The sequence below is a fragment of the Pristiophorus japonicus genome, chromosome 6 (genome assembly GCF_044704955.1).
Source record: "Pristiophorus japonicus isolate sPriJap1 chromosome 6, sPriJap1.hap1, whole genome shotgun sequence".
In the NCBI taxonomy this organism is placed as follows: Eukaryota; Metazoa; Chordata; class Chondrichthyes; family Pristiophoridae; genus Pristiophorus; species Pristiophorus japonicus.
This window is the reverse complement of record NC_091982.1, coordinates 118,903,808-118,920,768: the sequence shown is the minus strand read 5'-3', so window position 1 is coordinate 118,920,768 and position 16,961 is coordinate 118,903,808. Positions and strand designations below refer to the sequence as shown.

At 46.3% G+C, this 16,961-nt stretch overlaps 1 protein-coding gene across 2 annotated transcripts in view; it reads right to left on the bottom strand.

Moving 5' to 3' along the window:
* LOC139265766 (dedicator of cytokinesis protein 11-like) overlaps positions 1 to 16,961 on the bottom strand; it is a 304,412-nt gene that overhangs the window by 115,841 nt on the left and 171,610 nt on the right. For both annotated transcript variants that reach the window (XM_070883138.1, XM_070883139.1), the window contains exons 25-29: positions 14,948 to 15,017; positions 12,498 to 12,623; positions 5,939 to 6,010; positions 4,213 to 4,359; positions 2,305 to 2,388 (exon numbers count right to left, since the gene is read on the bottom strand). In XM_070883138.1, coding sequence (XP_070739239.1) covers positions 2,305 to 2,388; positions 4,213 to 4,359; positions 5,939 to 6,010; positions 12,498 to 12,623; positions 14,948 to 15,017 — 499 coding nt within the window. The remainder of the gene's footprint in view (positions 1 to 2,304; positions 2,389 to 4,212; positions 4,360 to 5,938; positions 6,011 to 12,497; positions 12,624 to 14,947; positions 15,018 to 16,961) is intronic.

The following is a 16,961-nucleotide window of genomic DNA, read 5'->3' as shown; positions in this document are numbered from 1 at the left end:
ACATTTCAATTCAAGGTGTCAGCCCGAGTGGTAGCACTCTCGCCTCAGAGTCAGAAGGGTGTAATGGGCATTGAGATAGTGAAAGGCGCTATATAAATGCTCACTCCAGAGCACAACACTCCAGTGCAGTACTGAGGGAGTGCTGCATGGTCAGAGGTGTCTTCTTTTGGATGAGGTGTTAAACCGAGGCCCCGTCTGCCATCTCAGGGGATGTAAAAAAACCTACGGCCACTATTCAGAGAAGAGCAGGGGAGTTCTCCTCGTGTCCAGGCAATTATTTATTCCTCAACCAATATCGTTAAAAGACTATCTGGCCATTGAACTGATCGCTGCTTGTGGACATATTGCTTGCTGCCTTCCCTATATTACAACAATGACTGCTGTTCAATGGCCGTGAAGTGCTTTGGGACATCATGAGGTTGTGAAAGCTGCTATAAAAATGCAAGTACTAAGAAAGAAAGACTTGCAGTTATATAGCGCCTTTCAAGACCACCGGACGTCTCAAAGTGCTTTGCAGCCAATGAAGTACTTTTGGAGTGTAGTCACTATTGGAATGTGGGAAACACGGCAGCCAATTAACGCACAGCAAGCTCCCACAAACAACGTGATAATGACCAGATAATCTGTTTTTGTGATGTTGATTGAGGGATAAATATTGGCTAGGATACCGGGGATAACTCCTCTGCTCTTCTTCGAAATAGTGCCATGGGGTCTTTTATGTCCATCTGAGAGAGCAAGCAGGGCCTCGGTTTAACGTCTCATCCAAAAGACGGCACCTCCGACAGTGCAACACCCCCTCAGCACCGCACTGGAGTGTCAGCCTAGATTTATGTGTTCAAGTCCCTGGAGTGGGACTTGAACACACAACCTTCTGTCTCAGAGGCGAGAGTGCTGCCCACTGAGCCACGGCTGACACCTAATTCCCCATATTTAGTGCCATGGTAACACAGGACATGAAGGACACTGGTGCATTCCCGGCATACACGGCAAGTGAAGCGGGAGTGGGGGGGGGGGATAAAACATAATCGCAGGGCAATTGACGACACTCCCTCTACTGGGAAATTTGAAAGTAAAAAACTATATAATTTTACATAAACATGTTAACATGTGGAATCAATCATAACTTCAATGTCAAGGAGGAAGAGAGAGGGAAGGAGGAGAGAAATGATAAAAAGATAAACAAGATTCCTGAGCAGCATCTCAAGGTTTTGGGTGCAGATGTTTGAGTACATTGACTCTCTCGTCACTCGGTGAGAATGGGGGGGGTGGGGGGGTGGTATTGAACCTGTGACGTTCTGATCTGTGAGGCTCACTCACTGGACAGCCATTGGGGAACACCTGTGTTTCCTTCAGTGAAGGGAAAGTCTCATCTTTGGGAGACAAACAGCTGATGTAGTTGTTTATTATATTGAAGATAAAACCCTCTGTCCATCAGTGTCAAACTCTTCACTGACTAAGTGTCAGCTTTGGTTCAGTGGGTAGCACTCTCACTTCGGAGTCAGAATGTCGAGGGGTTTGGGTCCTACTCCAGAGCATGTAATGTAGGCTGACACTCCCAGTGCAGTGCTGAGGGAGTGCTGCACTGTCGGAGGTGCCGTCTTTCAGATGTGACGTTAAACCGAGACCCTGTCTGCTCTCTCGGGGAGACATAAAAGATCTAATGGTAGAATTTTGATGATTTGCAAGAGAGTTCTCCTGGCCAATATTTATCCCTCAACCAGCACCTCAAAGCAGATTATCTGGTCCATTATTTCGCCGCTGTTTGTGGGAGCTTGCTGTGTGCAAATTGGCTGCCAAGTTTCCTACATTGCAACAGTGATTACATTTCAAAAGTACTTCTTTGGCTGTTTGGCACTTTGGGATGTCACGAGGTCCTGAAAGGCACGATATAGAATGGTTACAGCACAGAAGGAGGCCATTTGGCCCGTCGAGCCCAAAAATATAAATGCAAGTCTTAAGGACTAAGTGATACAAAGACAGTTATGTAATGTCCTGTCCCTGCAGTACAGACTCACACAAGGCACATGCTGAAGTCAAGGTCTCTCAGGACCTGCACCTTTATTACATAGCTCTCGAATGGCACACTTGCCTGAGACCTCTTTATATACCTGTGTAGAACAGGTATCCAGTGTCTCCTGCAAGTGCACCCCTGGTGGTAAGGTAAGCTAGTGGTTACAGGTCATATCTGGTTACAGTCATGTATAGCATGGTAAGATACAGTTTTGTACAGTAGTGTGAGATACATGACAAGTTATAATTACTATTTTGGTGATGAGGAAAATGACAGTGAAGAGAAAGTCTTACCTTTGGGTCTTTGGGAGAGAAACAGCTGATGTAGTCGTTTATTAGGTTGAAGATAAACCCTCTGTCCATCAGTGTCAAACATCGCTGTTGAATTAAGAACATATGAATTATTAAGACATGGGATCACCCATTTAGATTTTCACCACGTATTTTATTACTGCACCATGAAGCTCAGACTGGCAGCGCTGGGGTGTGGCAGGTGGGCCCACAGTATGGTTAGGTATCCTCTGAGCTCCCTCGACACACTGTTATTCCTTCGAAGGGAGCTCTGCTTAAAAAGATGGGCATCGGAACAAGGAGCCAACGGCTGACCTTGCAGAGTCCTCGGCCGCCTTTTATACGGGGAGTTTTAACAGCCTCCACAGACGATCCAGGATTGGAGCAGATAGGATGTGTCTGCAGAAGAGCCACCGCCAGGCGGCACTGTGGCCTCTGACCTTGAACATGCAACCAGTGTGCTGTTTAGGATAGCCATCTCGGATTGGACGGAATCCTGGAGCTTTCATCACATGACCTCCCACCTCCAACCACTATGCCTGTTCAAGCAATCTCTTTTCACATCTCCAATATTTTTGTAGCTGATAAACAAAAGTGTTCAAAGAAAATGAAAAGAAAACACACCAATTTTATTAATGACCCTAAGATTTTTCTTCTGGTTGCTCACAGCAGTGTCCAGGAGATTAATCTTTAATCCCTGGAGACTCCCAGGGCAATCCTGAAGGGTTGGGCAACTCAAAGACTGTTAGTTATTTCTTGGGTCTGTAATTTAAGTTGAATGGACAGAGTGAAACAAGGGGACCCAGGTTCAAACTTGTCAAAGGCAACTTTAGGACCGATATCAACAACAACTTGTATTTATATAGTGCCTTTAACATTGTGAAACGTCCCAAGGCGCTTCACAGGAGCATTATGCGATAAAAAGTTCACACCGAGTCACACAAGGAATAATTAGCGCACGTGATCAAAAGCTTGGTCGAAGAGGGAGGTTTTAAGGAGTGCCTTGAACGAGGAAAGAGAAGTAGAGAGGTGGAGAGGTTTTGGCAGGGAGTTCCAGAACTTGGGGCCCAGGTAACAGAAGGCTTGGCCACCGATGGTGGAGCGATTATAATCAGGGATGCTCAAGAGGGAAGAATTAGAGGAGCGCAGACATCCCAGGGGGTTGTGGGGCTAGTGGAGATTACAGAGATAGGGAGGGGACGAGGCCATGGAGGGATTTGAAAATAAGGATGAGAATTTTGAAATCGAGGCGTTGCTTAACCGGAAGCCAATGTAGGTCAGCGAGCACAGGGGGATGGGTGAGCGGGACTTGGTGCGAGTTAGGACACAGGCTGCCGAGTTTTGGATCACCTCAAGTTTACATAGGGTAGAATTTGGGAGGCCAGCCAGGAGTGGGTTGGAATAGTCAAGTCTAGTGGTAAAAAAGGCATGGATGAGGACTTCTGCAGTAGATGAGCTGAGGCAAGGGCGATATCAGGAGGATATGTCACACAGAGAGCGATCAACATGTGGAATGGATTCCCGGGGACAATGGTAGAGGCGAACCCTAGAATCGTTTAAGAAAGCAATTCGGTGGGGCACTGAGGCAAGAGGGGGTGGGGTGGGGAGGGGGGTGGGGAGCGAGCGTAAAGTTGTTCCAGATGGATCCATGAAGATGGGCTGAATGACCTTTCTCATCCTTAAGTACCTTCTAATCTTGTAAATCGTAAGTAAAAATAACAGATGCTGATATAAGAAGCACTCAATAGTCCTGTGTGGAGAGTGAGATGAGGAGCCATCACTACACACAGGAGAGCTTAATCTCCAGTCCATGAACAACCTCATTGAGGGGCATTCTGGTACAATTCAGTCGGGTTTAATCAAATGTATTTTTATTCAGTTACAACAGAAATGGAATCCCCTTCTACTGACCTTCATGAAATGAGCCCAGCTGCTGTTGGCGCTCCGCGATTCCTCGGGAATTTCCGCATACCTCAGGTTAATGTGAGGGATAATGGCCAGGAGTAGGGAGTGTACTGCGTGGCGGCAGCAATCCTGGAATCTCTGGCTCCTGGGGAGCTGACAACAGATCAACAACACCGTGAAAGGACGGACCAGAACAGGCAGCGGAGTGCACCCAAAGATTGGTTTTCAAGAGACAGATTGTGTTAAAGATAATTACTTAGGCATTTTGGATCATTTCTTCATCTGCTATCTTGGACTATACAAGAGCATAACTTTTTTTGTTGCACGATTCCCACATTACAACAGTGACTACACTTCAAAAGTACTTCACTGGCTGTAAAGCACTTTGAGGCATCCGAAAACCATGAAAAGTGCGACAGAAATGCAAGTCGTTCTTTCCTTTCCTTTATTTATGTACAAAATAAAGACAGGAGTGAATGAAAGCCCAGTCTCTTGTTGTAAATATATCCTGCTCATCCCTGGTATCATCCTAGTGAATCTACAATGTGCCTCTTCCAAAATACTTTCCGTGATGGGATGTCCCAAACTGCACACGGTACACCAACTGGGACTTCTTGTACAGTTTGAGCACCAGCTCCCTTCGCTGTATTTATTGCTCCTGTATAGAAAACCCAGGCTAATTGACTTGTAACCCAAAGTGCCAAATATTGGCCATTTTACAGGATGTTGTCACCAGATTGCACTCCACACACCATCAGGCATGGTTTCCTGGACAGGGCAGTTACTGATAATAACGGGGAAACAATCAACATGGAGAATTTCACAAACATCACAAGAACTTTTCCAAAACTGTATACTCTACCATCTGAGGATGTGCACTGTGTGGAACTGTAATGTATTTGCTTCATTGGTTCTTTGCTTAAGAATTCATAGCAATACATTGCTATTAAGAACTAGTCGGTTTATTAGCAAAAGGTTTAACAATCATACTACACATTACCGGTTCATCCACCAGGCTCACAACCACCTGCCTCATCGTGGATCCCCCAAACCCAACTGACTGGGGTTTTATTGAGTCTTGTGCTCATCATGTGACTGGCTAAGCCGCTCCCAAATCAACTATTTTGGTAGAATGTAAAATCAAATGCCCCCGTTTTGGCAAGGGCACTGGAACCCATAAATGAACAATTTAAACTTTAAATCAAATTAAAATTTGGTTGCCGGGGGTGATGATGCACTCCAGTCCCTCCGGTGCTCACCTCTCGTGGAAGGCTTCGAGCGTACCGGTGGACACCGCATGCTCCATCTCCAGGGACACCCTGGCTCGGATGTAACCGCGGAAGAGAGGCAGGCAGTTGGGCTGAATGACCTCCTCGACCGCCCGCTGCCTGGACTGGTTGATGGCTACCTTGGCCATGCCCAGGAGCAGTCCTAGGAGGAGGCCTTCCGACCTGCCCACTTCCCTCCGCACAGGGTGCCTAAAGATCAGGAGCGTGGGACTGAAGCGCAACCAGAATTTGAGGAGCAGCCCCTTCAGATATTAGAACAGGGGCTGCAACCTCGCACATTGAACATAAAAATGGAACACGGACTCCTCCAGACTCAACAGCTCTACAAACCTGTGAGCATACGCACAGGTTCATACATTACAAGAATCTTAATCAAAGACATGACTGTCACGAGTACAGGGAGCAAGCGCTGGTTAGCTATAAGATGAAGAGATCTGACTTACCTTTATCTTGTTTTTCTCAATCAGATACTGGGCCATTGACTTGATCAACAGATCAAAGAAAAACCACGAATGCTAGAAAATAAAATAAGAAATAATACTCAGCAAAATGTTCTCGCTCACTGGAAATCCAATTGAACACATCGGTGCAGAAATTGCGGTTGGAGGCTTCCTGCGGGCAGAACCTCAGACCTGAAACAAAACTGATGAACTTACCGGGTGGTCCGGGAGGTTCAGAGACTTGTGGTCCTGGACCTATGCGCGAAGACCTGCGTTGAGACCCACATATCCCAGGGATGCAGGCGTTTTGCAATCGTCCCTGGGATCACGTGGGCAGCCCAGCCAATCAAAGTAGGGGTATTCCCATTCATACTTGTGGTGATTCAGTATGAATGGGAATACCCCAGGAAATACACAAACACTTAAAATAATTTTTTTTAAAACACCACAGATTTAAAATTCATCAAAATGGAATTTAATTAATTGTTTAAAACTAAATTAAATTTCTTGAAAAATAAATTTACGTATTTCAAAGGGTTTAAAAATAAACATATTTTATTTCGCCGGTTTTTATATATTTCAATTATTTTTTTTAAAAAGTAGTTTTCTGCCCTTTAAAAGACTTGCGCTGTCCAGAACCAGGGGTCATAGTCTAAGGATAAGGGGTAAGCCATTTAGGACCAAAATGAGGAGAAACTTCTTCACCCAGAGAGAGTGGTGAACTTGTGGAATTCTCTACCACAGAACGTTGTTGAGGCCAATTCACTAAATATATTCAAAAAGGAGTTCGATGTAGTCCTTACTACTAGGGGGATCAAGGGGTATGGCAAGAAAGCAGGAATGGGGTACTGAAGTTGCATGTTCAGCCATGAACTCATTGAATGGTGGTGCAGGCTCGAAGGGCCGAATGGCCTACTTCTGCACCTATTTTCTATGATTCTATGTTTCTAAAAGCAGGCCTTACGCCTTATGCTTTTATCAGGTGTAAGAATTTCACGGGCATTCGCTGGGCAGAAGTCCGCCAGCAAATGCCCATTTCTGTTAGATTCCTGCGATCGGTCAAGAGGATTCTTGACAGATCCCAAGTTCCGGGTTTAGGCACATGCGTAATGCATGTCTAAACCTGGAACTTTCAGGGCCCCTATGCGCACCTCGTACATGCCCATAGGGGCCACGAATTCAGCCCCAGAATTCTTCAGTCACCATTTCCTCTTCCTCCCTCTTTCTGGATGTCATTAACTCCGACCGTCTTGATTGACAGGTATTTGCAGCTCTCCAAAAGGGGCACTCTCCACGGGAATGTAGTTAGCATGCTATTCGGCTATGTGGGCCACCATGTCTGAGCCCAATCTGCTCTCACCCACAGTACAAAATCCTGCCACTACATTACAATCAGGAGCTGGAACCCTGATGGACCTATCTCTTCACTCGCTTACGATGCCAAATCTCAGAACCCTACAGATGTACGATACAATAGCTTAGGAGTTATATTACTGGATTAGCAACCCAGAGGTCACCAGCTCAAATCCCACCAATGGCAAGTTGTGAAAGCTTATTGAATAAATCAAGTAATGCGTGGGCTGTCACCAGTAAAAGTGACCATGAAGCTGTCAGCCTGTTGTAAAAACCTAACTGGTGAACCTGCTGTCCTTACCCAGTCTGGGCCTATCTGTGACTCCGGACCCACACTATGTGGTTGACTCTCGATACACTCAGGGGAACGAGGGATGGGTAATCAATGAGGCTTTGCCAGCGATGCCCACGTCCCGAGAACGAATACAAAGATTAAAGATATCCTGCTCATTCCTTGTGCACTTGCACTAAAGAAAAAAGTGTTTAGTTGCCATTCCTTGCAACAAGCGCACAAGGAAAGGAATGTTAATGCATCACAATAGTTTTCACAAGAAACACAGAAAGAAAACAGCAGCCTCAAGTTTTCACCTGGTGTCAAAAAAATGAGCAAAGGTACGAGGAATATTGCAGAATGTCCTCTCACTAACCTACAGGGTGATGCCGTCACGCTGATATTTTAGGGGCACTGTCGCATTTGGTGGTGATTTTAATTTTAAACTATATTTTAAATTAGTAGAGTTACTTGTTACTTCGAAACAGAAAAAAAAGCGAGGGAAAACGTACTGAAAAACAAAAGATAAGAATGTTGACAAATTCACTCCTCCCCACACAGGCCCACCAGACCAGGCTTCACTGGGTCCCGGTGATATCACTGATCAGCAGGCAGTCCCACAGAGGCTCAGCTAATTGTAATCAATCTTGGCTCAGTGGGTAGCACTCTCGCCAGCTCAAAATTCGCCACCATTTAGCTCCATTTATTTGGAGCTAACAGCGTTTTTGGAGCCAACTTAATTTTGCAAGTTTCGCCAATGGTATAACGCTGTCCTTACCAGATAACAGCGTTTGTTTCAAGTCCCGTTTTTCTGGCGTCACTCAGAGCCAAACCCACCTGTAATGCCAGTTTTGAGAGCTTCGCCAATCAGGATTTAATTTTTTTTTTTAAAAAAGGACGGCGCTGGGGACCGCTTTGTAAAACCTTACCGTACCGAGTCGGAGTCCGATCGCAATCGGCGTTACCGACGCCACCTTGATTCGTTGTGTTGATCTGTATTTATTATGTTTCTATTGAATGTAGTGATGCAATATTATCTCTGAATTACTTCAATATGAAAGAAAGTTATTTTATTTTTAGGACATAATATTTACTGTGATAAAATACTCGGCGGGGCCATTTGACCAGGGATAGGGCCGCCCGTGGTGGGCCATTTGACCAGGGATAGGGCCGCCCGTGGTGGGCCATTTGACCAGGGAGAGGGACAGCCACGGTGGGCCATTTGGCCAGGGGTAGGGCCGGCTGCAGTGGGCCATTTGGCCAGGGGTAGGGACAGCCACGGTGGGCCATTTGGCCAGGGGTAGGGCCGGCTGCAGTGGGCCATTTGGCCAGGGAACACCCAACATGCTCCGTGATTGTGGAACAGTAAAACAACAAAGAAAAGTTGAAGAATGTCACAGCACCATACAGTACAGTATCCATTTGCGAGTCGTAAGCAGAGTCTGGCAGCTCAGACAGGGAGTTCACGTTTCAGCATCAAATACTCCCAGGGCAGGTACAGCACGGGCTAGATACAAAGTAAAGCTCCCTCTACACTATCCCCATCAAACACTCCCAGGGCAGGTACAGCACGGGGTTAGATACAGAGTAAAGCTCCCTCTACACTGTCCCATCAAACACATGCAGGGCAGGTACAGCACGGGTTAGATACAGAGTAAAGCTCCCTCTACACTATCCCCATCAAACATTCCCAGGGCAGGTACAGCACGGGTTAGATACAGAGTAAAGCTCCCTCTACACTGTCCCATCAAACACTCCCAGGGCAGGTACAGCACGGGGTTAGATACAGAGTAAAGCTCCGTTTACACTATCCCCATCAAACACTCCCAGGGCAGGTACAGCACGGGGTTAGATACAGAGTAAAGCTTCCTCTACACTGTCCCATCAAACACTCCCAGGGCAGGTACAGCACAGGGTTAGATACAGAGTAAAGCTTCCTCTACACTGTCCCATCAAACACTCCCAGGGCAGGTACAGCACGGGGTTAGATACAGAGTAAAGCTTCCTCTACACTGTCCCATCAAACACTCCCAGGGCAGGTACAGCACGGGTTAGATACAGAGTAAAGCTCCCTCTACACTGTCCCATCAAACACTCCCAGGGCAGGTACAGCACGGGGTTAGATACAGAGTAAAGCTCCCTCTACACTGTCCCATCAAACACTCCCAGGGCAGGTACAGCACGGGGTTAGATACAGAGTAAAGCTTCCTCTACACTGCCCCATCAAACACATGCAGGGCAGGTACAGCACGGGTTAGATACAGAGTAAAGCTCCCTCTACACTATCCCCATCAAACACTCCCAGGGCAGGTACAGCACGGGCTAGATACAAAGTAAAGCTCCCTCTACACTATCCCCATCAAACACTCCCAGGGCAGGTACAGCACGGGGTTAGATACAGAGTAAAGCTCCCTCTACACTGTCCCATCAAACACATGCAGGGCAGGTACAGCACGGGTTAGATACAGAGTAAAGCTCCCTCTACACTGTCCCATCAAACACTCCCAGGGCAGGTACAGCACGGGTTAGATACAGAGTAAAGCTCCCTCTACACTGTCCCATCAAACACTCCCAGGGCAGGTACAGCACGGGGTTAGATACAGAGTAAAGCTTCCTCTACACTGCCCCATCAAACACTCCCAGGGCAGGTACAGCACGGGGTTAGATACAGAGTAAAGCTTCCTCTACACTGTCCCATCAAACACTCCCAGGGCAGGTACAGCACGGGGTTAGATACAGAGTAAAGCTCCCTCTACACTGTCCCATCAAACACTCCCAGGGCAGGTACAGCACGGGGTTAGATACAGAGTAAAGCTCCCTCTACACTGTCCCATCAAACACTCACAGGGCAGGTACAGCACGGGGTTAGATACAGAGTAAAGCTCCCTCTACACTGTCCCATCAAACACTCCCAGGGCAGGTACAGCACGGGGTTAGATACAGAGTAAAGCTCCCTCTACACTGTCCCATCAAACACTCCCAGGGCAGGTACAGCATGGGGTTAGATACAGAGTAAAGCTCCCTCTACACTGTCCCATCAAACACTCCCAGGGCAGGTACAGCACGGGTTAGATACAGAGTAAAGCTCCCTCTACACTATCCCATCAAACACTCCCAGGGCAGGTACAGCATGGGGTTAGATACAGAGTAAAGCTCCCTCTATGCAATTATATAAAAGTAGCCCTCAGCCCACATTTCCTTCCTCTGGGAACCGGAGAGAGACAGCTCGTTCCCTCCCATTGTGCCTCGCGTTACCCTGGAAACCTAAATGCTTGGGCATGTGCAGAGAACGGGCCTCACTTTTTCGGTGCTAACAATTAGCTCCACCCTCAAAACCAAAGGTCTTTCTGCACTGCATCAAAATGAAAACAAATTTTGGCAAAACTTTGGACTTTTTTGGGCATTATTTCGGACTAAAAAAAACGGCCCTTAATTTGGAATAATGCCAAAAAACGGCAATGTGAAATTTTGGGCCCCAGATTCTGGAGCACTAGCTGACACTCCCAGTGCAGTATTGAGGGAGTGCTACACTGCCGGAGGTGCCATCTTTCAGATGAGAAGTTAAACTGAAACCCTGACTTCCCTCTCAGGTGGATGTAAAAGATCCCATGACACTATTTCAAACAAGGGCAGGGGAGTTCTCCCTGGTGTTATGGGGAGCGGACGGGGAAGTGGAGCTGAGTCCATGATCAGATTAGCCATGATCTTATTAAATGGCTGAACAGGCTCGAGGGGCCAGGTAGCCAATATTTATCCCTCAACCAACTTTACTAAAACAGATTATCTAGTCAGTTATCTCATTGTTTTTAGTTGGATCTTTGTGTGTGCAAATTGGCTGCCACATTGGGACGTTATGAGATATGAAAGGTGCTATAGAAATGCACATCCTCCCTTCTTCTAAGAACTGGAATCTCGCATTATAGGGAGTCAGCATGATACTGAAAGGAAAGCCTTTTCTGCACATTGAATTAGACGACAAAATTTACTTCTGACCATTTACTTGTCGAAGTCTCAAGTTCATTGCCTTGACTTACCCATGAGTCTATTAACAGAGATATCGGTGAGAGGAGCAGAATGGAAGAAACGCAGCCTGTTGGCCAATAGAGGGCGCAGGAGAGGCAGCCAGGTGTAAGCCAAGTTAAACAGACGGCAGTTCAGACTCACGGGGCTGGATTTTCCGGTGTTGCTGCCTTGGTTTTCACCCCAGAGGGGCGGCAATGGTGGTGGTGAGCTCTTCCGGGCAGGTGGTCAGTCAGCTTCCAGCACCCGCAGGGTTTTCGGGGCCGGTTTCGGCGGGACGTTGAGCATTACCGCCCAGGAGAGGCGAGCCTGGTTGCAACAGCGGCTTGACTTTTGCCACCCGCCCGACCCGCAGCGCCCCCTGCTGGGACTGCCTGTGAAAGTGGGCAGTCCGAGCTGGAGCGGCTGCAGTGAGGGAAGTAATGTCCACCTCAGGTAAGTGTGATTGGTTTTTATTTTATTTTTGTTGCGATTTATATTGTGGTGGTGTGGGCCCTGTATTGGGAATGTTATTGTTGGGTTTTTTCAGGGCTTTTTTCCCTCCAGGCCTCTCTCAGGACGCTCGGAGGCCGGCTGTTTGGCTGGGGATTTCCCCATGCTCAGCCAGCCTAGCACCTGAGTGAGGTGTACAATGCCTCCCTTAGTGCTTCGCTCCACACTCAGGGCCCAGCTGCCCAATGTTACTGACTGAGGCACAAACTGTTCCTGGACGCAAACTTTACCGCTCCACTGCCATTACCTACCGGAATCAGCAAAAATCCAGCCCTTAAAGTGGGTAGAATGACTAAATGCCCCTCAGTGACCATAGCGCTGCAATGAACAAATAGTGATACATGACAATGTCATTTGGGGATTTTATTTATTTATATTTCGCTGAAACGAGGGAGAGAAAGGGATGGTACTGCAGTGCTGACCAACCTTCAGCAGTTTGTTGATGGTGAGAAAATCCGCTGATTGCTTCAGGATTACGGTGATGGATCTTGCAAGCTCTTCATGTGTCGTCTTATTTTCTGAGGTGGCGTATTGGCCCGTCCTGAAAACATACTGAAGAAACCAATAAGTCAGTAAAGGATTAAGCTCGTCCTCCGAGGCACTAAAACTTGCCACTGAGCAATTAGATCATTAGTGGCGGTCATCGACTCGAAACCTCGGCTTGGTCTCGCCTGACCCACTGAGATTGTCCAGCATTTCCTGCTTTTAATTCAGATTTCCAGCGTCCGCAGTATTTTGCTCTTGTTTAACGGGTGTATTTGGGAAATAAAACATAGCTGATTTTACACATTCTGCTTCACACAAGCAGACTGCGTCACGTCAATGGCCCTGAGCTTACACTGGAGGCGGAAGTGATCGCCACGCATTACTGTGTGTCTTTAGTGGACACACAGTAACCACTTCAAACAAAGAGAATCGTGCCAGTGCTAAAATATGGAGAGAAGAATGTCACATTAGCGCACTAAAATCTAACGATTATGTAATATAAACCAAATTTTAGATTTATTTTTTGGATTGGAGGTCAGTGAGGGGAGCTGCTCACGGACGCACTATACATTACTCACTCACAGAGATCAGAATCCACAGCAACCCCGGTGCACATTGGAACATTTCCATTTTTCACCCTTGTGCCCTCGACTGGAGGCAGTTCAGAGAAGGTTCACTCGGTTGATTCCGGGGATGAGGGGGTTGACTTATGAGGAAAGGTTGAGCAGATTGGGCCTCTACTCATTGGAGTTCAGAAGAATGAGAGGTGATCTTATCGAAATGTATAAGATTATGAAGGGGCTTGACAAGGTGGATGCAGAGAGGATGTTTCCACTGATGGGGAGACTAGAACTAGGGGGCATAATCTTAGAATTAAAACCATTTAAAACTGAGATGAGGAGGAATTTCTTCAACATAACATAACAACATAAGAAATAGGAGCAGGAGTAGGGCATAAGGCCCCTTGAGCCTGCTGCGCCATTCAATAAGATCATGGCTGATCTGATCATGGACTCAGCTCCACTTCCCTGCCCACACCCCATCACCCCTTATTGTTTAAGAAACTGTCCATTTCTGTCTTAAATTTATTCAATGTCCCAGCTTCCACAGCTCTCTGAGGCAGCAAATTCCACAGATTTACAACCCTCTGAGAAGAAATTTCTTCTTATCTCAGTTTTAAATGGGTGGCGCCTTATTCTAAGATCATGCCCCCCGATCAGTGGAAACATCCTCTCTGCATCCACCTCGTCAAGCCCCCTCATAATCATTACAACCCTCAGAGGGTTATGGGGAGTGGGTGGGGAAGTGGAGCGGAGTCCATGATCGGATCAGCCATGATCGTATTAAATGGAGGAGCAGGCTCAAGGGGCCGTATGGCCTACTCCTGCTCCTATTTCTTATGTTCTTATGGCTACCAGCAGCCTTGTGTTGAGGCAACGAGGCACAGGGCCGAGACTCGACAAATAAACAGCACAGAGTTACAGGCAGCGCAGAGAAGCTTTGGCCTCAACAGTCGATCTGGGTTCAAAGCCAGCCCCTGAAACTGAGCGCACACTACACTGTGCTCACACACTGTGTCAAACACAACATTGTTAACGGATAGACAGACACTGCAACACGTGGGAAGACACGAGGGAGCTGGCAGGAGCTTGACAACAACTCGTTCAACAAAAGGGAGTCTTTCATATGGTTCACTTCCAAGGTCTGCATCTTCTCACACAAAGATCTGACATTGGAACAGGAGGAGGCCATTCAGCCCTTCCAGCCTGCTCCATTCATTCAATTAGATCAGTGGCAATCTGTACTTTATTTTAAATATCTGCATTCTCCATTTACCGGCATTAGTTCCATATCCAGCAATACCCTTACCCAACAAAAATCGGTCCATCTCAGTCTTGAAAGCTCCAATTATCCCCCAGAATCCTCAGCCTTTTGGGAGGAGAGAGTTCCTAATCCCATTAGAACGTTGTGAAGAAGTGCTTCCTGATTTTTCTCCTAAATGTCCTGGCTCTAAATTTGAGATTATTTCCCCTTGTTCTTGATTTCCCCCACAACAGGAAATAGTTTCTCAGTATCTACGCTATTGAATCGTGCTTACATTTTAAACACCTCGATCAGATCATCCCTCAGCTTCTAAACCCAGTGGAATACAAGCCGAGTCTATGCAACCTGTTCTCATAGTTGATCCCTTTAAGCCCCGACCTCATTCTGGTGAAAGACTGATCTCCGAATGCTCAACGCCTGAATTTGGTCTCTTCACCGTTACCACGGAGGTGTCACCCATTCGTTCAATGGATGATACCGCAGGGTCTGGAGTTATTTAAAGTTTACGCAGTTATAATAATGCACAACTTTTGCACAATTCGATATATTCTTAAAAAGTGAACTACCTTTATGTACGATCGCAAGTAGTGGTCCAGACCCTCTTCGTGACATTTGGACACGATATGTATCATTACCCTGAAAGAGAGGCATGGAAAACAAACTGTTCACGGATTGCGGAGGGAGAATAAGCATGCGACTGCACACATCGGCAGTACCTGGCCCACTGCTTTTGTTGGCTCTCTATTCAACGCAGTCACCAATCTGTCAGTCATTGTTTTACTTTTCAACGGCACTCAACACAAAGTATTAACAATGCCTCATTAAAGATGCATTTTAATTTTAAATACACGCATGTGTCAAAATCACTGTTACACGCATCAGCTATACTTGCCTTCATGATTAGGTGAGCAGAAGTAATATGGAGAAAGGATAGGGTCCCACTCCAGAAAATTGAACCTTAATCCAGGCTGTCACATCACTGCGGTGCTGAGGGAGTGCAACAACTGTCGGAGGGGCAGTACTGAGGGAGCGCTGCACTGTCGGAGGGGCAGTACTGAGGGAGCACTGCACTGTCGGAGGGGCAGTACTGAGGGAGCGCTGCACTGTCGGAGGGGCAGTACTGAGGGAGCGCTGCACTGTCGGAGGGGCAGTACTGAGGGAGCGCTGCACTGTCGGAGGGGCAGTACTGAGGGAGTGACGCACTGTCAGAGAGGCAGTACTGAGGGAGCGCTGCGTGACATCTTGCTCTGTGCAAATTGAAACTTTTCCAACATTCGAACAGTGACTACACTTCTAAACTATTTCATTGGCCGTAAAACACTTGAAATAGATAGCTCTAGTTAAAGAGCGATTGTCTGCTATGGACTGAAATGTCTATGCTTTCTGCCATTTGGTCTCAACAGAATTAAAGATTTGAGCTAATGCAGGTATGCACAATCAATATTTCCTAAAGGCCTCGGTTATAGGGCAACAGTGCAGTCACTCAGCTTGCTGATTTAATCAGGAATGATACAGCAAGATAGGAATCTGTGCAGTCTGCAAAGTCTTCAAACGTTGAATAAATCCAGTTCTGATGAAAAGTCATCCATCTGAAATGTTAACTCTGTTTCTCTCCACAGATGCTTCTGCACTTGCTAAGTGTTACCAGCATTTTATGATTTCATTTCACGTTTCCTGCATCAGTAATAGATTACTGAATAAATCTATTTCACGGATATTTGGGGGGAAATTGAATGCTCAAAAAGGAGTTAGATGAGGTCCTTACTACTAGGGGGATCAAGGGGTATGGTGAGAAAGCAGGAATGGGGTACTGAAGTTGAATGTTCAGCCATGAACTCATTGAATGGCGGTGCAGGCTAGAAGGGCCGAATGGCCTACTCCTGCACCTATTTTCTATGTTTCTATGTTTCTATGTTTTCTAACAAATATCAGTTAGCCGAACAGAAAATGATAAATAATCTGGATCAGTCAGCAGAATATATAATTACTTATTACTAAAAGATCCAAACATAATTAAGAGACTAAAAATAGAAATATATAGGCTGAAAAATGACCAGACCCAGTTATTGTTACCCTGTCGTTTTATTCACATAACGTTTTAGTTTTATTAATAGCTCAGAAAATTCAACTTGCGCATTTTAACCAGCAATAGTATTCGATTACCAACCAAACCCAATGTTTGTCAATCGAATGTTTCAAAGAACTGCAATGCTTACCTTATACTATTAGAAAAAACTCAGTTCTTCACAAAGCAATATTAATGAAATTGATATGGAATCTCAGTTAATGAATGAAAGTTGATCAAGGCTCCCTAGACAGGCAGAGCAACTGCACAGATGCACACGCACACACACACACACACACACACACACACACACACACACACACACACACACAGATAAACACACTCACACACTAATACAGACAGTACAACACACATGCATACACTAATACTTGCAAGCACAGAAAGCATCAACATCATCATCATAGGCAGTCCCTCGGAATCGAGGAAGACTTGCTTCCACTCTTAACATGAGTCCTTAGGTGGCAGTACAGTCCAATACGAGAGCCACAGTCCCT